This window comes from Stomoxys calcitrans, chromosome 2 (assembly GCF_963082655.1).
Source record: "Stomoxys calcitrans chromosome 2, idStoCalc2.1, whole genome shotgun sequence".
NCBI classification, from domain to species: domain Eukaryota; kingdom Metazoa; phylum Arthropoda; class Insecta; order Diptera; family Muscidae; genus Stomoxys; species Stomoxys calcitrans.
In genome coordinates, this window is record NC_081553.1 from 153,809,723 (window position 1) to 153,831,849 (window position 22,127).

The window sequence follows — 22,127 nt, forward strand, 5'->3', positions numbered from 1 at the left end:
ACTGCCGTCGACAAACTTTGTTTACCCGAAGCCTTTCGGGTCGACGTAGTCCGATTTAAGAGCGTGGGCGACAAACGCATGTAACACTGTGGAACAGCGAAACAGTCGTTAGGTCGGAGAAAATCCTATGGGGTGATCCGGATCGTGAGAGGCCGTGGCTATAATAGCTTTTGGTGTCATAACGTGACACATAGGACTACGAGCTCACTTATGCAAAATTGGTGAGGACCCTCCCACTTAACCCTTTTTTTCAGAAACGCCAGATCTCGAAGATGGGTGTAGCGATTTTGTGTGCTCTCATATATGGTATCATATGGTATCCAAATTTCAGATGGGGTACCTAGGGGGGCCGCCTCACCCTAAAACCTACCAAACATACATTTAGACCAATAACGACAATATGGGACTCAAATAAAATGTAGTTAGGATAAGAGAACGTATCTGATAACCAATTGTCTGACCAAGTGTTAGGGGGACCACCCCAATCCCCAAACCATCCCTAAATGGGACATATTTCCCTACCATGGCAATATGGTATTAAAATGAAAGGTATTTGTGAGTAGAATACGAATCTAATATCCAAATGTGGGACCACGTTTCTGGGGGCCACCCCCTCCCCAAAACACCCCCCACACTGGACATATTTACTGACCATGGGAATATGGGGCTTAAATAAAAGATGTTTGAATGTAGAATTAGAATCTGATATCCAAATATGGGACCAAGTGTTTGGCCACTTCCCAAAAACATCCCCCAAAGGGAACAAACTTACGACCATAGCAATATGGGGCTCAAAGGAAACGTTTTTGGGAGTAAAGACAAATCTGATATCAATATTCGGGAAAAGTGTCTATGGGGCCACCCCACCCCCACAACACTACACAAAAAGGAAGTATTTGCTGACTATTGCAATATGAGGCTCGAATAAGAGGGTTTTTAGAGTAGAACACGAATCCGATATATATTTTCAAGGCCAACTCACTGAGTGGCCGCCCATCCCCCAAAACACCCCCAAGCCGGTCGTGTTTGCCGACTAGGGAAATATCGGGTTTAAATTAAATAGGACGTATTTGCTCACCAAGACAATTTGGGTGTTAAAGAGAATGGAACTAAATATTTATAGTTTTTAGGGCCAATACCCCAAACCGGACATATATGCTGACTTTTGCAATAAGGAGTTTAAATGAGACTAGAATACGAATTTGATATCCAATTTTAAGGCCAATGGCAATATGGGGTTCAAATAAATTATATATAGATATATGAGAATAGTGCATGTTGCTGATATATATTTTGGGGGACCACCCCAATCCCCCTAAATCGGGCATATTTACCGACCATGTCAATGTGAAGCTTAAATGAAAGGTATTGGGCGGTGGAGCAAGAATTGATACCCACTTTCGGGACCAATTTTCAGGGGTCTACCCCTTTCCCAAAATACCACACAAACAGCAATTTTTGAGTGGCCATCGCAAAAAGGGGCTCAAATAAAGGTATTTGGGAGTAGAATACGAATTTGATATCCAAATATAGGACCATGTATTAAGGGCATCACCCCATCTCCAAAACACCCCGCAAAGGGTAAACATTTTTCGCCCATGCCAATATGCGACTTAATAAAAAGGTATTTGAGATTACAAAACGAATTTGTTGTGGGGTCATGTGTTTTTGGGGACGCCTCATCGTGTAAACTCCCTAAACTAATGGCAACATGGGGTTTAAATAAATGAAGCTGATATTTTTTTAGGGCCAAATGTTTGGAGGACCACCTCTCCCCCGAAAACACCCCTGAATCAGATATCATGAGAATATCAGGCTAAAATAAAGTATTTTAAGCATAGAGTACACCTTACAACCAAACTTAAATTCGTAGACCAATAAAGATCATATGGGATTCAGATAAAGGCACTTATATTGCTAAACTGTTAGTAAAGCGATATATTATTTCGTAGCATGGTATTTCACTAAAAGCTCTTTAATTGTGGAAAATAAATATTCCAAGGAAACTTTTGTTCCATATAAAGTAAAAGAAGGCGCAGCGGAGCGGGCCCGGGTCAGTTACTATAATATATAATATAACAATATATATAATAATTAATTATATGCACTCTCTTTTCAACCTAACCTAACCTACCCGGACAAACTCAAACTCTTCTACAGTTTATTTGGATTTATTTATTAAGTCATGATACAGAATTACATTAAAAGACTTCCGTTTTCGCACAACTCCATTATGGATTTGTATTATGATCTGCTGTATTCGCTATAAATAAAACCAAAAATTACTTATGGGAGTTGTTGTTTTCGCACATTGAAGTACCTGCTTTGGGAAAAATGGATGTATTGCTCTAACGATTTTTTGTCATTGGACATACCAACATTTTTGGACTTGAGGCAAAATTTTGAAAATGTTCACTTTCTGAGTTTACCATCCGCACCTTTCCGAGCTGCTCAGCATACTGACTGCTATTTGTTCCGTTAACACAAAAAAGGAAAACTATTGTGTGTGAGAATGTGCCTATACCAGTGACGAGCACACAATTGCAATTATTTGCAAGCCCATGGGCCTGCTTGGGACTTTTTATATATACTTACAAAGTAATGTGCAACAGTGTGAGTATTTTTTGCCACCCAAATACACACTCCTTTTCTCTAGTAGGAGAGACATAGGAGAGTATTCGGAGAGAATAATTATTGATCCCGTACAAGAATAATCTTTTGCGCCTTTCAAAACACTTTTGCAATTAACAAGGTTTTGGTTTTATAACAAAAGAAAGGCTCTTTTACCGTAGGTGAAGCTGCTAAAAGGTTTACAGTGAACAAGTTAGTTACGTTCAATAAGGCTTCGTTTATGGCTAATGTTTGATTTGTTGAAGCGAAACGTTACTCGGTTCCAATAAAGGAAAACTTCGTAATAAAAGTATTTTGTTTCCAGTAAAAAATCCCGATTGTTCTATTTTTTTGCGTGTAGGCCCTCAGTATTTGTTCAAGAGCCGGTGCCGCCCGTCCGCTTACTGAGACTCCACTCGATACCGCTGATTGTCTGCGACTGCCGTTGCAGCACTCCGTATGGAGCATTCCACTATCCGCAACCTGTGGATGGTAGCTCGCAGCTAATCTTCTGGTGACCGCAGTAAACACCACACAGTTACAGCCTGTGTGGTCTCACAGCTATTCCGTGCCGGCGGTCAAAATAGTAATGCATGAAAGTTGCAAATTTTTGCCGGTATCGTGTATTTTTACTTATCCGTAGTCAATGCTTCGCACGAGAAGTCTTTTTGTTTCAGCCCTTATGGCAACGAAGAGCTACGTCCCGGCCTTATATTTAATTTCAAAAACTTAACAATATTATGTGAAAGGAGTAATAACTATAAGTAATATATCGTAGGATGTGGAACAACATACCTCTGCTATCATTATAATGCCAGGTTTATGAGGAAAAATTATGTCATGAGGGGTAGTAAAATTTGTTGCTGTTATTGAACACAATTGGGTGACCATGCCTCCTTTTGTATCTTTAACGGAAACCTGAAAATCGTAGTAGCGACCGGGTTCCAAACGCCGCTGTAGCACGACATTCGCTTGACACACAGAATTATATTTTGTGCATGGCAGTGACTCAATTTTAACTGTCGATGACGAAGCGTCTCCCACGAATTCGAATGTCAACGGATAGTCGAACTCTTCATCCGTCGCACGTAGTCGGTATATAACAGAGCCCACTTGTGCATCCGCTGGAACAAGAACAAGACGCATTCTTGTTGATGGATCGAATTTGGGATCCACACTCATTACATCTGCCGGACAGAGTAATACTATTAACAGAGATAAAGTTAATATTCGACACGTCGTTAGCCAACTTAATAGACATGCTTGTTGTCGTAGGCTAAAAAGTGATTCGTAAAAGTGGTTACTGATTTTATCCACAAAATATGATTCTTTCCTTTGACGTTGCGTATGGTAATTGAGTTGATCACATCGGCAGCAAAAGTTTTGTTTACTTTTAAGCCTACTTCTACTTTCTTTGTAAGAGATATTACTGGAAGCCATTTCTGAAAATACAAAAAAGACAAAACTGTATATATGAAAAAAATGGAAATTAGGTTGAAATATTAAAAAAGCTAGTTGAGAAATCAAGGATTAAAAGTTTCGTTGCTAGAAACAAATGTCCAATAAACATTATTGGAAAGTACTCCGTCTGCGTATTTTCCATGTACAATATTTGCAGGAGAGTAAGAATGATTTTTATCTCTCATTTGCTATTTCTAAACCCAAAATGTCTGCTCATGCTGTATATGTTTGCAAATACAGAAAAAAGGTTCATGAAAAATTTAGAGCTTCTAAATTACCAGAGTTAACCAGAGCTGCGGGTTTTGGTAGGTTCCTACCAAAATTGGAAGGCAAATTGGTAGTGAACCAAACATTTAAGTCAGGAGATAGCTTTATTCAAACTCGGCACTGTTGTTCATTGAAGTCGGGGCAAAAATACGGCTGTAAGGGTGCTATATCAAGATATAGGCCATCATTAAAAGTAGGGATATAGAGTGATGTCAACAGACAGATGGAAGGAAATGGCTAGATCCTCTATGAATAACGACGGTACTAGATCGTTTGTAGCGTTGAAAATGTATACTTGATGCGTTTAAGATGGAATGGCTGAATGACCTAGTCTACGATGGAAAGTATAAAAAATATACCGCATTTTTGGCTTGTAGAACATTTGGTAGGACTTTTCTTAAATGTTGGAAGGAAATAATTTTCGTGAGTGGCAACACTGATGTCAACATTTAACCTTCTCTCGGGCCCACTTTGTTGTTGTTTATGTTGTAGCAGTGTGTTGTATTCTGTCTTGGCGGTTGATACAAGATGATGGTTTGGGTGGTCCCTTCGATAACAGCCCACCATATATTGCTTAGACAGCATATATCTATGTCTTCGCGCGTGGTAGGGTATTTGTGGTCCCATTGAGAACTGAGGAGACAGCTCTTCAGAGATCGGCAAATTGCAGTGACTGTATGTGTGTATTTTGCGACACTTGATGGTAGGAATCGTTACTCCATCGACTACTACATTGAGCTCGTTATTCACCTCATGCGTATTTGTAGTGAACAATGTAGCTCAAGATTTGGTGGCAGATATCTTCAAATCTCTTGCAGCGAAATAAGAGGCAAGACCGTTGTAAATGTTAAAACTATCGCAGTTGTCAACAATTGGTGGGTGCGTGAAGCCATGATGGAACTATCATCCGCATATAATACGATCTCTACGACGTCTGCAGGGGGTGGAATAGGGGATAGATAGAGGTTAAACAGTGGCGAAGATATCACCCCGCTTTAGAGAATTCTTTGGTTTACTCTACCGGGTTCCAAAACCGATGAGTATGGCTGACCGTGTCAAATAACCTTGATAAGTCCAGTGCCACGAGAACCGTCCTGTGACATGGCCTGGCATTCAAAGGAGTTGAAGTGCAATGCAGGGACGAGATGTCCCTCAAGCGTCTTGGCTACTGGTGAGAGAAGGGAAATCAGTCTATAAGACTCCTCCGTGCTTGGGTCCTATCCAGGCTTCAGCTTCGAAATCGCTCGGCCCATCTTCCAGACATCGGGTGCTATAAGAGTGTTCAAAGATAAGTTGAGGGCAGTGGTAAGGTGCTTGACTCCAGGTAGATCCAGATGCTTCAGCGCCAGTGTAGGGATTCCGTCGGGTCCAACGCCTTGGACGACATGGTGCCAAGGATGGCAGTTACTTTGCCAAAAGTGACTAAGGTCGCACTTGTGGTAGTCGACCGACTAGTGTGAAGCGAGCGTCTGCTGCGTTGATAATGTCTCGAAATTTTCTCTCAACAACTGCCACAATTGAAGGGATGTCAACTCACTAAAGCGGCGATTGGTGAACTCTCTAAAGTCGACCCATTCGGTCTTTTTCTGATTGGTAGGCGTCTGGCGCTCAGAGGTTATAAAGTCTGGTGGTCGGTCAATGGTGATAACTATGCACTATGCTGTGCAGGCTGCTGGTGATGGTCACTTTTTTCCTAGATCGTTGTAATCGTTGTAACCAATATGTTCAATATTTGTTGCTGTTGCGTATATTAGCGCACGAGAAAGGTCGGAGGGGTCACATAGTCCGATGACGTCGATGCTTGCGATCCGGTGTTCTATGTCTATGTTCGCACAACACCTTGTAATATATTCAGTGCGACTATACCGCCGTTGTTGTTGTTGTAGCAGTGTGTTATTCACTGAGGTGGCAACCCTTGCCAATGAAGAACTCCATCGGGTCAATCCGGTACGTACAACCGGCTGCCTGGGATTGACTACACTCCCAGAACAAGATCAGAAATGCACCGGTTACACCTCATCAAATCGACCGATGATAGAGGCGATTCTAACAACCGAACAGAACTAGTGTCAATCCTGGCACGGACCAGAAGCGGGCGGAGAAACACTCCGGAATGTGCCTCTCCCACCACAAAAAAGGACGAACACGTACACTGAAGCGGTAGCCCCTGGCCGATGAAGAGTTCCATCGGGTCAATCCGGTACACAGAACCGCCTTATTTGGGATTGCTCTCTTTACAACAAGCTAATGAATGCAAACACGTTGCAAATTCAGGGTTTCAATTTACAAACTTTATTCTGTGAAAAAAACAGGTTAGCAAAGTAATATGAAGATTACAGAAAAAAAAATCATAAAATTGGAAAGCATACATTTTTTTGTGTACACTGTAGGCACTACAGGTGCCTGTAGGTTCATCATAACTCTGTACCGAGAGCTGGGATTTCGCTCGGCATGCTGTCTGGTCGCATAATTCGCTCCCAAATGGGAGGATTCTTTTGTCCATCTTAATGAAGAGTCTGCGCTTGCTCAGGAGAGTCCCACCTATGTGTCATTCCACCAGGGAATTGTGTTTCTATTTTCCTGCGGCCGTACACTTTCGTGTACTGCTACTTATTCCCTCATTAGCTATTCCGTTGGTCACTTGCTATACAAGTTTCTAATACAGTCTACTCTGTTTCCGATGATATCTTCGGACGTAAGGGTGATATCAAGTTCCTCATCGAAGGCGTCGAAACTGTAACTAGGGGTGAGATAATCACCCAGCTAATCAACGTGAAGTGATCTAGCGGCACCTAAGTTTATCCGTTTCCATGTCCGTTGCTTATAGGTGAGAACCCTTTGCGGTCTGGAATTCATATATCAAAATTCATATTCGCTTATAACTATGGTGTCGGCACGTTGTTCTGCGACTATTTGCGATAGAAGATCAGGCGCGTCCTTACTGATTTGCATGTTAGCTTGTAGTGTTCTTAGTATGGCTGTCATGAGTCTCGTTCACAACTTCCTGAGCCAGGGACGGATCACTTCCCCCTAATTTTCTATCAGGTCCGTTGCATTTCCACTGTAGATGTCCTGCTCCAAAACACCTGAAGCAGCGTTTCCTCTCATCCGGATATTTCAGCCGACAATTCGTCATTCCCATCTGGAGCCTGCTATTTTTCAGCAGCTCATTGGAGCAGTTAGCTGGTAGGAAGACGAAAGCTCTTCTGTGTTCACTATAATACAGTACAGTTAGCTGTACAGTTAGTCACTTTCACTTAAGGACCCTAGCATGTCTGCATAGCTTTGCCCCTCTTTCGGCTTTATTATCGCGGCCTCTGGTCGGTGCCCAAGTTTCCGTGATGGCTGTTTTCGCCGCGAGGTCCTCTTCGTCGTTATCTCATTTCTACTTCTTCTTGCCGGGGTTAGCATCGAAGGTGTCAGCGTGTTTTTCAATGTCGTAAAAATCTCTGCTTCTCTTGGCCTACTTGGTCTACACCATACTGCTCACTTCCTTTACTTTCTCAACACTGCGCCCAGAGGGTGGTGGAGAATAAACCGGTGATCGGAGTACTTTTGATTTCCTTCCAAGATGGGATCCATCTACTCCGTTGCTGTGTTGGTTGATGTCCGCCAGTTTGATCGGTTTGCAACTTAGAGCCGGTATCGTGTCCGATATGTCACCCCATATGTTGGCCACGTGGTTGTCTTTCCAAGCAGCAAGGTCCTCGCGTGAGTTGACGCAAGACCTTATGAGTACTTGCGTTCAGAGGCAGGTCAATCATTAGTCTGAATACCGTATCACCAACTTAATGGGCACGAAGCACAGAGCGTTCTCTTAGTCTTGCCACGAGACGGAGGCACATTTAAAAAAAGTGATCCCTAAATTAATGAAAATTGAACTAAATGGCAGTAAAATTTATCATGATTTGGCGCTTAAAATTTGTTTGTCCCGTTTGGTATACACAATTCCTTATTTAGGTATATTCGGTTAAAATTTTCAAGTAGTTGCCATATCTGTATTCGATTTCAGCACGTTTTAAAAAAATTCTTATACGTTTCACTTTCATACAAATTTGTCGTCCGATAACCCTTAATTTTAATTCATATTAATTAGGAAATTGTCATTTATTTCTTAACAAGTATTCTCTTTTTAATTTTTTATGAACAATAATTTAACCTATCAGGTATAAGGAGAATAAATAATGTAAGGTTTTATTGGCATTAGGTAGTAGAAATAACTAGATCTCATGAATACTTAACCTAAAAGTTTTCGCATTGTGGAATAAATTATGGGTTTAAAGTATTATTGACTTAAAAAAAATATTATTTTGTTTGCAAATATGTAATTGTTTTACATCAATAAGTTTCGCTTAACCAACAAAGTGAACTTTGAATAGCTATTACTAATTCTTAAGTTTCAGTCTAGCTTCAAATAAAATTTTATTGCTTAATAACACTTGCACTTCACTTTCTATCGCATTTATAAATAAATTATCAAAAACATTTATTCGTTTTTCAAATATCCGTATCCCTCGACTCGTTTTTCCCATTCTTCCAGCTGATTTGGATATATATTTGCTGCAAAAAGCCATGGTTACTCTTAGTTTTCATTTGCTCCATAAAATGTCTAAAATGAAAACAAAAGAAAAATAACAACTAGTCGAAGTAACTGTAACACGATTAAAATAATTTAAATAAAACTTACCCAAAAATTGACATTAGACATTTATTTGCTGCAAATAGCCATGGTTGCTCATGGTTTTAATTATATCAACCAGAGTTTAAATTTTCCGCAAGGAATGTCTAAAATTAAACCCAAAAAATAACCACTTATTGAAGTAACTATAAAATAATAAAACTTATTTAAATTGAATTTACCTTACATGACGCTTTCAGCTATTAGTTGTTTTCGAGGCATCAGAAATGAAAAACATATTTTTATGAGAAGATTAAGTGATATTTTTGTCAGTAAAATAATTAAAATTCTTTCTAAATCACCAAAAAACGATTTATTCATTTTCCTTCTACATCTTAAATTGATTATATAGACACACTTTTAACCAAAATGACCATTTGTTGTATTTTTCCAAAATCGTACCGGAAGTGAAAGAAATAGTACGTTTAGTGCCGCAATTGGTACTATTTGGCACTTTTCTTGTAAATTAAACTAGAGCTCTGAATTTTGGAAATTTGGAATTTTGGAATTTGATACCATTTGGTACTTTCTTTCCAGATGGAGCTAGAGGTCTGAAATTTTGCATGTCGGTAGAACTAGGAAGTATATGGTGGTTGACTAAATGACCTATTCCAAATTCGTACATTTTGGTAACAAAATTGATACCATTTGGTACATTATTTATATATGTAACTACAGGTCTGAAATTTGGCATGTATATACAATGGGGAAAAATATAAAGGGTGACTAAATAATCTATTTAAAATCCGAACAATTTGGCACCGTTTCATATTTTCTTTACAGATTGAGCAAGAGGTCTGAAATTTGGCATGTAGGTACAACAAAAAAAAAATATGATGGGTGACTAAATGATGTATTTACAATTCGTACTTTGTTGTAGCAGAAAGTGTAAAATAATGCACAAGAGCTCATCTCTGCCCACAGCGAACGGGAACAGCTAGAATTAAGCAATTTGACTAATATTATCGCACTCTTGACCAAAATACGACATGTGGAAGAAAACGTACTAATTGTGGTGCATTTTGTACCTTAAACTTTCAAAATTGGTCCCCTTGACGAAGGGGACCGCCGGAATGCTAGTTGTAAATAAATACATTCATGAAAATAACAATAATAATGTTTGTTTGTATATTTGTTTCTTCATCTAAGTCTACAAATTTCAAAACCCATGCTTTGAAATCTGAATAGTGTAACTGCAGAGTCTAGCTCCATAAAAATTCAATGTTGTTCTTTTTAGTACATAAATATACGAAAATCAGAAATATCTTTTAGTCACTCAACACATACTGTCTACCTGTATCCTGAATTTCAGAGCACCAGCTCAATAAATAAGGAAAGTGCCATTTTGTACGTTTTTGTACCTAAATGTTAAAATTAAAAAAAAAATCTTTTAGTTGCCCACAATATACTATCAAGGTGTAACTGCATCTCAAATTTTAGAGCTTTAGTCCACTGTGCAAAAGAACCATTATCTACGTTTTAGAAATTAAATGAACGAATTTCAAAAATTTTCTATTTTAAGCGTTTAGGTACCTATATGTACGATTTTCAAAAAAGTCTTCTAATCGCTCAATATATGCTTTTAGATACCAATTACCCCACAATTAGTATGTTTTCTTCCACTTCCGAATCTTTTTTACGATATGTCGTACTATTTGTTACGTCGAATTTTTGTCAAGACTGATAATTCGTATCAATTTGCTTAATTCTTGCTGTTCCCTCTCGCTGTAGGCGAAGATAAGCTATTTCGTACTATATAACACTTTTTGATGCCTATATGTACAAATAGAACACGATCCGCATCGTTTGGGTGCCGGGCCATAGCGGAGTAAGGGGGAATGAACAAGCAGACGATTTGGCAGTGAAGGCCAGAGGACTGCCGTCAATAAACTTGATTAACCTGAAGCCTTTCGGGTTGACGCAGTCCGAGTAAAGAGTGTTGGCTACGAAAGCGCATGCAATACTGTGGAATAACGAAACGGTCGGTAGGTAGACGACCAATGCTACAAACAAAAGCAATAAGTTATAATACCCTGTATCACAGTGGTGGTGTACCACAGTGATGGTGTAGGGTATAAAAACCCAGGTAGAAAAACACATTGATCTACACAAGACACCAAATTTTGGAATGTTGTTTTTAATGTGCGTAAGAAATTCCTAAAACCTTAATTATTTTCGTTAATGAAACTTTATGAAAAAACTCATAACAAAAAATGATAACTGTAATGTAATGGAGTCTATCTATTTCAAGGTGCTATTGAAAATGCCTTAAAAATGCATTTACATATTTTTAGGATCAAGTATACCATATTTTATTCAGCACAAAATAACTAGAACGTGGTGTACTTTATACTAACATGTGCTCATAATATATGGCAATAAGCTTCAGTAAAAATTTGCTAGACAATTTTTTTCCTTAAAAAAAAAAAAAAAAAAAAAAAAAAAAAAAAAAAAAAAAAAAAATATATATATATATATATATATATATATATATATATATATATATATATATATATATATATATATATAACCCCCAACATTTTGGGAGGTGGAGAATCTTCCAAGGAAGAACTTTGTGTCAGCAGCTGATAGATTTTGTGAGGAATTGTTCGTTTCAACTACTAAGAGGGATCACAATGAAAATGTTGGGGGTTAGCTCTGGAGGAAAGTGGATGGTTTAATCACTGGAGTCGTGGAAAATATTTCTCGGAGTAGAAATATTTTCCTCGCAAGGTGAGTTTGGGGAGAATAGGAAAAAATGAAAACACAGGTGGGTTAGAAATTGGGAATTTACAATTATCTCTTTATTGGATGGAAAAGAAAGCTCTGAATTGGAGATTGAACGAAACTCTTACCAGGGAGAACAGCAGTGGTTGAAGCCCAGATAATAAGTAAGTTTGAAATAGGAAAAAGAAAAGGAAAAGGCCGACGGAGTACACAAGGCTGCTGAAAGCGAGACATCTTTAGTACAAAGAGAGACACACACACACACACATATAAAGTATGAGGTATGTGGGTGTATGCAAATGCAAATAGCTGCGAAACTTAGAAAGTAGATTAGGGGGACCAGGTAGGAACAAGGTTTGGCATTAACATTACCGGCCCCCTTGCAGTACACCTGCAATAAAAAAAAAAAGGAAAAATGCAACTGTGTGTACTCGCACCAGCTTACAATTACTCGCACGGAATATAATTGAAAACTCTATGAAAACGGACGTTATGAATCTAATTACTCTAGTTATGAATTTAATTACTCTAGTAAGGAAAGGAAATGTTGACATAATAGTTGTATAGCTCCGTAGAATAGCCAAAGGATCACTCCCTCATCAGGATCCAGCTAGTACATGGAAAAGGCAAGCTTGTCAGTAGTGGACATCCTTCTATGAATCAAACCGCTCAATGGACCTGTTTAAAAGATAGAGCTTGTGCTTCGCTAGTAAAGTAAAAATCAACAGTGCATTTCATAACTCTTTTATTCAGTTTGGATTAAATTCATTGATACCGAAGAATAATGAGAACGCTGTAGTGCGCTCAGTGCGAACAGACACCATAGATCACCCAACCAAAAATAGTACTTTGTGCCGTAGGCAAACCATTCTGGGCGTATACACCCTCTGCGATGACCCTGGGATAAAGATCGACACCAATTACAATATCCACCGGGGCCGATTTGAAAAATTTCGAATCCGCAAAGAATAAGTGGGGGAAATGTCTTTTAAATGATTCCGGAAGCGATTCAGCTGGCGTCACCGTTGAAATGCGGGTACTCACACGAAATGTGCCTTCAATGGTTACCGTTTCGTCGAATCTGGAGGTCAGGCGAAGTGGGCATATGGTCTCCTCTTTCAGGCTCAATGTCGTGAGCGCCAACGAATCTACCAATCTCTTGGAGATCCTGCTCACCGGAGACCCCGAGTCGAGAAGGCACCGGGCTGTGGATCGTTCAGACTTGCCTTTTACCTTAACGAGCACCGTAGGAAGCAACACAATGCTGTTCTGTCGAAGAATAGCCGAAAGAGATGTCCTCTGCTTAGAAGACGGTGATGGCGAAAAATCCCTCGGTGGGCACGAATCCTTTGACTTCCGCTCAGGAGTGTTGGGACGCGATTGCTTCCGATCGCTCTTAAGAAGGGCATCCCGTAGTTTCGGATCGACGTGGAGGAGGGTATGATGGCTCTTTTTGCAGTGGTGACACCGGTGACTGCTAGAGCAGGATACCACCAAGTGGTCATGAGCCAGACAGTTGAAGCAGTAACTATGCCTTCGAACTGCTTCCAAACGATCTGCCATTTTCATTTCCAAAAATCTTTGGCAAGATCGTAGGGCATGAGACCGGTGACAGATACGGCAATCGTATTTTTCCTTCTTGTAGGGAACCGCGGATGACTTCCTTTGTGTCTCTTTGGTATACTTGGGCATGATAATCTATGGTGGCAAAACAAACAATAGGGAAGTGATGGGAAAGAATAGAAAATCTGTGTTTAATTCGGAGAGGAAATGACGACAAGCTTGGTAATGGGTCGCGTAATGGTGCCCTTCTGAGTCACCACGTCAGCAACCCGAACTCTGCGATCAGTGCCGAAATACGTCTTGCAAACTCTGCCTAGACGCCAAACATTTGGTGGAAGGTTGTCATCTTGAATAACGACTAGTGTGTTCTCTTCTATATTCTTTTCTGAACTTTGCCATTTAACTCGCTTTTGTAGTTCTCGTAAATATTCGTTCTTCCATCGAACGCAAAAACTCTGATGAATAGCCTTAAGTCTCTGCCATCGGTTCAAAATCGATACAGGACTCTCCTCAATGCGTGGATCGATCGGAGCAAGAATGGGAGTACCAATCAAGAAATGACCTGGAGTTAAGGCAGCGAAATCGTTAGGATCACTGGATATAGGAGACAACGGGCGCGAATTGAGGCATGCTTCAATTCTCGACAGGATTGTCGAGAACTCTTCAAATGTAAATTTGAAGGAACCAGCAAATTTTCGAAAATGGGACTTAAAACTCTTTACTCCCGCTTCCCAGAGTCCTCCCATATGAGGAGCTCCAGGCGGGATGAAATGCCAACTCAAAGACTGGTGCGCATAGTTCGACTCAGTTCCAGCACGAGCAGCATGAATAAATTCTCTCTCTAAGATCCTGGAAGCTCCGACGAAAGTTGTACCGTTATCGGAATATAGATGCAACGGACAACCCCGCCGAGAAACAAAACGATGGAAAGCCGCTAAGAACGTGGGAGTGGACAAATCGGACGTCGCCTCTAAGTGTATCGCCTTTGTGGAGAAGCACACGAAAACGCAGACGTAGCCTTTCGTAATACGACAGGCCCGCCCACTGTAACTCTTTATGTCGAAAGGACCCGCGAAATCCAAACCCGTTCGAGTGAATGGACGAGTGAACTCGGTGCGCTCTGGCGGCAAAGCCGCCATGAGCTGCTGCTGACAACGCCTCTTGTAGAGAATGCAAGGCTTGCACTTATTGATGGTCGTTTTGATTAAATTCTTGACCTTCGGGATCCAGTACTGTGATCTGACCATACGAAGTACAAGCTGATTCCCACCGTTGATAGTAAGTTGGTGGATGAACTTCACGAGCAGCCTGGAATATTGACAACCGTAGGGCATTATTATCGGGTGTCTCTCATTGTACGGAAGGCCGACTGACGATTCCAGCCGGCCACATGAACGAATTAGCCCCTCAGCGTCCAGGAACGGGTTTAAGTTCAGAATAGAACTTGATTTCGAAATTTGCTCTTGTGACGACAAACACTTGTACTCATTTGGAAAACACGCTTTTTGACACACTCGAATCAATCCATCTCTAACCAGTACAAGCTCAGAACTTGTGATCAAAGTGGACTGCTTTGAAAAGCTGGAACGAAATCTTGGATGAGTACGATAGAAGAATCGATACACATAAGCCAGTACACGTAGCGCTCGTGGATAGGAAGAAAAACGTTCAAGAACGTCCTGGTAGTTCTGAAAGTAAGTATGATGAACCTTTATGGCTTTACGCTCCAAATCTATCTCGGGAATAGTGGATTGAACAGAATTAGGCCAACACTCAGGGGAGTCGCGGAGCCACTCAGGTCCCGACCACCACAACTCATTTGCGACGATATCCTGAGGCAGGAGACCTCGGCTAGCGAGGTCGGCAGGATTCGTCTCTGAAGGAACATGACCGAACTTGGAGGGGTCAACCACTTGAACTATACTTGAAATTCGGTTTGCAACAAATGTTGCCCAACAACACGGAGGTTTCGAAAGCCAGGAAAGGACAATAGTGGAGTCTGTCCAACAGAAAAGAGAATACTTGGGAATGTTAAGTGTCGGAAGTAATGTATCTAACATCTCTGCCAATAGAACAGCCCCACAAAGCTCTAACCTCGGAATGGACAATGTCTTAACAGGAGCCACTCTTGTCTTTGAATAGACCAAATGTGTGGAGACCGAAGTAGTTGTAGTTATTCGCACATACAAAGCTGCTGCGTATGCCCTTTCTGAAGCATCACAGAAGCCATGGAATTGAATATCGGCGGAAGGAACATAATGAAGCCACCTCGGAATTCGAACTTCATTTATAGCCGAATAACACGTCTGAAACTCTTTCCACTTTGCAAGTGTGCCAGGGGTAACGACCTCGTCCCAGCCCGTACCCTCTGACCATATCCTCTGCATAAGAATCTTTGCTACCACAATACATGGCGATAGCCAACCAGCAGGATCGAAAAGCTTTGAAATCTGGGAAAGGAGTTCTCTTTTAGTATCTCTGGATGAATCTGGGAATGGCTTGGTAGTGAAATAGAACGAATCGGATCGAGCATTCCAACGAATTCCTAGCATTTTTGCTGTGCTACTGTCGTCGAAGTCCAAAAAATCTTCACACAGCAAATGATCGGAAGGAAGACCTGCTAGAATATCCTTTGAATTTGCTGTCCATTTTCTCAGGAGGAAGCCGGCCGAAGCCAAAGCGGATATCAACTGCTCCTTAGACTGCATTGCCTTCTGCAGCGAATGTGCACCCACTAGGGCATCATCCACGTACATAGAACTGCGAAGTATTTCACTGGCAATAGGATGACTGGATTGAACGTCATCAGCAAGTTGGAAAAGAGTGCGAATAGCTAAGTATGGAGCACAATTCACACCGAAAGTGACAGTCTTCAACTCGAAATCTTGAACGTCGTCACTTGGATCTCTTCGAAATAGAACTCTTTGGAACGGTGTGTGATTGGGATGAACTCTAATCTGCCGGTACATCTTTTGAATGTCGGCATTGAACACATACCGAAAGAATCGCCACTTGAGAATCAACACAGTCAGATCACTCTGCAACACAGGACCTGTATGCAAAGTGTCATTAAGACTCACGCCATTAGAGGAAGGTGAAGAAGCATTGAAAACCACCCGAACTTTGGTGGTAGTGCTCTCTGGTTTTATAACCGCATGGTGCGGCAGGTAGTAATGAGACGCACTTCCCATAGAACTAGAAGTCTCAACTTGACACATGTGGCTTAAATTCGCGTACTCTTGGATAACGGAATCATACTCATCCTTGAACGCAAGATTGCGAAGGAGGCGGACTTCATTTCTCAAAAATTGGGCCATAGCACTTGTCCGTGAATTACCTAGAGATATACTCTTGGGAAAATCTCTTTTGAACGGAAGATGAACAACGTACCTTCCATCTTCATCCCTCTTAGTAGTTGAAACGAACAATTCCTCACAAAATCTATCAGCTGCTGACACAAAGTTCTTCCTTGGAAGATTCTCCACCTCCCAAAATCTCGAAATCTCTTTGTCCAAAGAGATTTCACAAAAGTTGGAAATAATTCTGGAATATGGAGATGGAGATTGGATCGGAATGGGGCCAGTCAAAATCCATCCAAAGATGGTATTTTGGCCCATCAAGGAACCACAAATATCATGCTTCACGCCGGACCGCATGATGGAAGGAAGGAAGTCACCACCAATCAGAATATCAATACTGGAACTCCTGTGAAATAGTGGATCTGCCAGCTCGAATTGGGGCAGCTGAGAGAAGATGGAGGGGGGTATTGAATGAGATGGAAGGGCACCAGATAAATTAGTAATAACGAAGGCCTTAACCGAAATTTGAGCATCTGCATATCTCGAACATAGAAGCAGAGTACATTCCTTTCGAACGGAAGCAGCCATGGAATCATTCAGACCAGAAATCTGAGCATTGACTTTTCTATATGGGAGCTGCAATCTATTGAAAAGTCTCTCTGAAATGAATGTACCCTGCGACCCAGAATCCAAAAGCACTCGTGCCTGGTACGTAACACCCAAGTGCAACACATCAACCAAAGCAGTCCCCAGCAAAACGCCACGAGAACTGGAAGAGAAATAGGTTTGAACGACTCCCGTACCAGAACTAGTGGACTGTATAGGACTAGGAGCGAAAGGTGAGGAGTTTGCATTCAAACCTGAATTTGTATTTGCCGGAGTCTGCACTCTTGAGTTACTGGCCTCTGGATTAGCGGAACTCTCATGAAGCAAAGTATTATGCTTCCTCTGGCACTGGAAACAAGTGTTCTTGCTTGTACAATTTCGAACGTGATGAGTTTTAGAAAAACAGTTCAAACACAGACCTTGCTTCCTTATCTCGGACTTTCTCTGATTAATGTCCATTGCTATGAACTTAGGACACTTCCTAATCACATGGAACTCTCTTGGACATAAAGGACATTGTGGACCCGAAACTCTCACTTGGAATGAATTAATATTTCTCGAACTCTTAGTATTCGTGCTATTGGATTTTGAATCTTGATCCCTTGCATTGGGATTGGCACGCATTTCAGAAACGGACTCCAGTGTCCGGTATCTATTCGTAAGAAAGGAGTCAAGGTCAGACCACTTAGGAATTGCAGTCTTATCTGCGAGACCCTGCTCCCATAAGGTAAGTGTGGACTCTGGAAGACGATTCGAACAGAGAAATACGAATAGAGGGTCCCAACCTCTGACATCAATGTCACACAACTCTAGGGCCGAGATACAAGAAGTAAGGTCGCGCTGCAACTGTTTAAGTGCACTGGCGGACTCTTTGGAAATGGAAGGAAGATTGAACAAAACCTTTAGCTGCCCGTTAACAAGGATTCGTCTATTCTCATAACGAGCGCATAGATTTTTCCATGCCAAATGGAAACCATCATTCGTCAAAGGGCTCCTCTGAACAATGTCACGAGCCTCGCCTCGCGTTTTTTGCGTCAAGTGAAACAGACGCTCGACAAAACTAAGTCTGGAATTCTTTATGTACACTGCCGTAAACATGTCTCTGAAAGTAGGCCAGGACATGTAATCACCGTGGAAAACCTCTGTATCACATGGCGGGAGATGAAAGGAATAATCAGTCCTTCCCGTAGAAGACGGAGTGTCTTGAAATTCTGGATGACCTTCGGAAACAGGTGGATTTGCGACAAGACGTTGGCTTGGAGAAATCTTAGTTGCCGGCAACTGAAACTCCTCCGCGAGCTGTGACAATGTCGCCAAGCAGTTGCAGTAAGTCACATAAGAACTCTTAAACTTGGCTCGGAAGGTCTCCAGCTCGGATGCATTTACGGAATCGTCTGCACCGCCCTCGTCTTCGTCTTGCTCACTATCACGATCAGCCATGAATGTATCGAAAGTGGACTTAATGTCGCTCCATAATGACTTCAGCTCTGTCATGTGTATATTAATTAAGTGAATCGATGAGAGCGGAAGCGTATTATCCCCTATATCAGCATTGAATGCGACAAGGCGATCAGCTAAGCGAATGAACGACTCTAAAGACATATTCGAACTTGAAAGAAAAAAGTAGAATTAGCTCTGAACCAGACGCACTTAACTCTCTTAAATAGGTTAGGGAAAAAACCTATCTAAATGAACAGTAAATCCGAAAAAATGGAACTGGTATCGAAAAAAAAACGTTGAAAATGACGTAGGCGTATGCGTAATATTTCCGGAGAACAGAAGAATGAACAGTTGCGCCGGTTGAAATAAGTTCGAAATGCCTCTATAGTATTGAAACTCTTAAAATCAGCAGAGGAAAAAAAAATTCTCTTGAAAATTATGAAAATTCGAACTTTTTGGATCCAAAAGTCGACCTTGGCTCACTGTAGGGTGCAAATACGATTTTTGCTTTACACGAACACCAAACGAAAACAGTCTCGTGAAGAAAATCAGAAAAAAATTTACTTTTCGAAAAAATCAAAGTTTTGTACCAAAAGTCGACTATGACCGGCTGTAGGGTGCACTATATATCTCTGACCGATCAGGGTATCACACAAATGCATATATATGCCAATGGAACCAAAATATAAGGTATGTCTCAAACGCCCCGAGTCGCGACCACACAAACGGAATGACTGTAGGGTGCACGGCAAACAAAGAGTATATAAGAGCGAATGAACAAATTCAAAGCAACACAGAAGTCTCTTATTCTCTTCGCAGTAGCAATGTCACCCGCAACGAAACTCAATAGAAGCGAATAACAAGAAATGTTTGTATGTACGTTCAGTTGTGTGTATATATGGATGTATGTATATTGGATGTTAGTTATGGAGATCAACGTTGGTTAGTTCTAAAAAAAAAAAAAAAAAAACAATAACAACAATCACTGTGCTTGTAGGAAAGGCTGTGGAAGTGCGAGAACTATTAACAACGACGAAATAATGCTATGGGCAGCGCGACTGCAGCATATGAAAGAGGGCAAAGATCACTTTCAATGCACCACGATTGAAAAAGAAAAGAAACCAAAGGAACACACTGCCGCGACACCGATTGAAATATAAAATCTTATGTTATTTTTTTTGCAAATTAATGGCAATTCTTATAGAGGCAAAGCACACTGTTACTTAAATTTCTCTATGGAATTTAATGAAATTCACTTCCACCAAATTTTAAGAAAATTAATAACCGAATAGTTGGAAAAAAAAAAAAAAAAATTTTTTCCGTACGGTTTTTGAAAAATTTTATTTCGAAGCACTGTTTAGGAAATGTCGAAATGCCGTCGGCAAAACACAACTGAAGCACAATGAATATTTGGAAAAAAGCACTATTGTTTTCACTTTTTATGGAATAGAACAAAGCACAAACTCACCTTTTTTTCTATGATGACGATGATGATATGTGTGTTGGATGAAATGGTGATGAAGGGATGATTTCCAGTAATAAATCCGGCTCGAAGGACCACAATGAAAATGTTGGGGGTTAGCTCTGGAGGAAAGTGGATGGTTTAATCACTGGAGTCGTGGAAAATATTTCTCGGAGTAGAAATATTTTCCTCGCAAGGTGAGTTTGGGGAGAATAGGAAAAAATGAAAACACAGGTGGGTTAGAAATTGGGAATTTACAATTATCTCTTTATTGGATGGAAAAGAAAGCTCTGAATTGGAGATTGAACGAAACTCTTACCAGGGAGAACAGCAGTGGTTGAAGCCCAGATAATAAGTAAGTTTGAAATAGGAAAAAGAAAAGGAAAAGGCCGACGGAGTACACAAGGCTGCTGAAAGCGAGACATCTTTAGTACAAAGAGAGACACACACACACACACATATAAAGTATGAGGTATGTGGGTGTATGCAAATGCAAATAGCTGCGAAACTTAGAAAGTAGATTAGGGGGACCAGGTAGGAACAAGGTTTGGCATTAACAATATATATATATATATATATATATATATATATATATATATATATATATATATATATATATATATATATATTTTTTTTTTTTAAGCAAAAAAATTGTCTAGCAAATTTTTACTGAAGCTTATTATGCCATATATTATGAGCACATGTCAGTATAAAGTACACCACGTTCTAGTTATATATATATATATATATATATATATATATATATATATATATATATATATATATATATATATATATATATATATATATATATATATATATATATATATATATATATATATATATATATATATATATAATAATATATATATATATATATATATATATATATATATATATATATATATATATATATATATATATATATATATATATATATATATAATTTCCCGAGTATTTTTGAACGAGAATTTAAGTTTTAAACTGGTTGTAAAGAAAAATTTTTTACGAATTTTCCATACCCGCTTTAAATATGTGAACTAATTACAATTTCTTTCAAAAAATGAAATGTTACCATAGTTTAGCAAAATTTCAAAAAAGAATAGAAAAGTTATATAAAGCGTAATACAATTTTTATACCAATTTTGGGAAAATTTGTTAACGGTATAATATGATACTTTTTTTCAGAGATCACAACACATCGACCACTATAGGACGCGTTTCGTCTTTGGTTAGAAGAATTTTAAATTTCGTTGTCTTTTAAACTTCCCTAAACTACATTTAAGTTCACTGGTATATAACTTAAATAATTATTTGAGTAAACTAAACGGGAAAATCTTTGGCTCCAAATCTCCGATTTTATCTTGATTTAGTTTACTTTTCGTTAATTTAGAGGTCATTGCATTTAGAGTTTACAAAAACAAATCAGTTAATCTCTATTTTTGAGTGCGAACGAACAGATCTGCAAAAAAAAATAAACTTTTGGCTTATTAAGAGATCATGTCAGGATTTTTTAGTGAGTGTTAATTTAAAAGGAAACCATAGGACAGAGGTTAGGATGTTTTATGAGGCTGAACGTCTGGGTTCAAAATATGACTAAACAATTAGACAAAATTTTCAGCGGTCGCTATCCCCATCTACTGCTGTGGACATTCTTGAGGTACTACGAACACCATGAAAAAACTTCTTCCCACACAGAAAAAATATAGACCTATATTTAACCGGTTGAATATGATATTGACTTAAAAAAAAACTTTTAAAAAAAAGTTTTAATTGCCTTAATAATTTTTGACATAGAAATTCGATTTTCTTTTGTATCACGGCAATTTTTTTTGTATCACGGCAATTTCTTTTGTATCAAGGCAAGGATTGGAAAACGTCAAACATATATTTTCAATTGTACGAATTAAATTGTTATTTGGTAGGATAAATTGTGCATTGATCAAGCTTATATTGTGTTCCCTTTCACTAATATCGAAAATGAGTCAAATATATGCATCGCTTCTAGGAAAAT

The 22,127-nt window shown here is 39.6% G+C and overlaps 1 protein-coding gene across 11 annotated transcripts in view; it reads right to left on the minus strand.

Moving 5' to 3' along the window:
* Positions 1–22,127, minus strand: part of LOC106086255 (cadherin-86C) — a 295,580-nt gene that overhangs the window by 249,362 nt on the left and 24,091 nt on the right. For all 11 annotated transcript variants that reach the window (XM_059363859.1, XM_059363855.1, XM_059363853.1 and 8 more), the window contains one exon: positions 3,406–4,052. In XM_059363859.1, coding sequence (XP_059219842.1) covers positions 3,406–4,050 — 645 coding nt within the window. In that variant the 5' untranslated portion in view covers positions 4,051–4,052. The remainder of the gene's footprint in view (positions 1–3,405; positions 4,053–22,127) is intronic.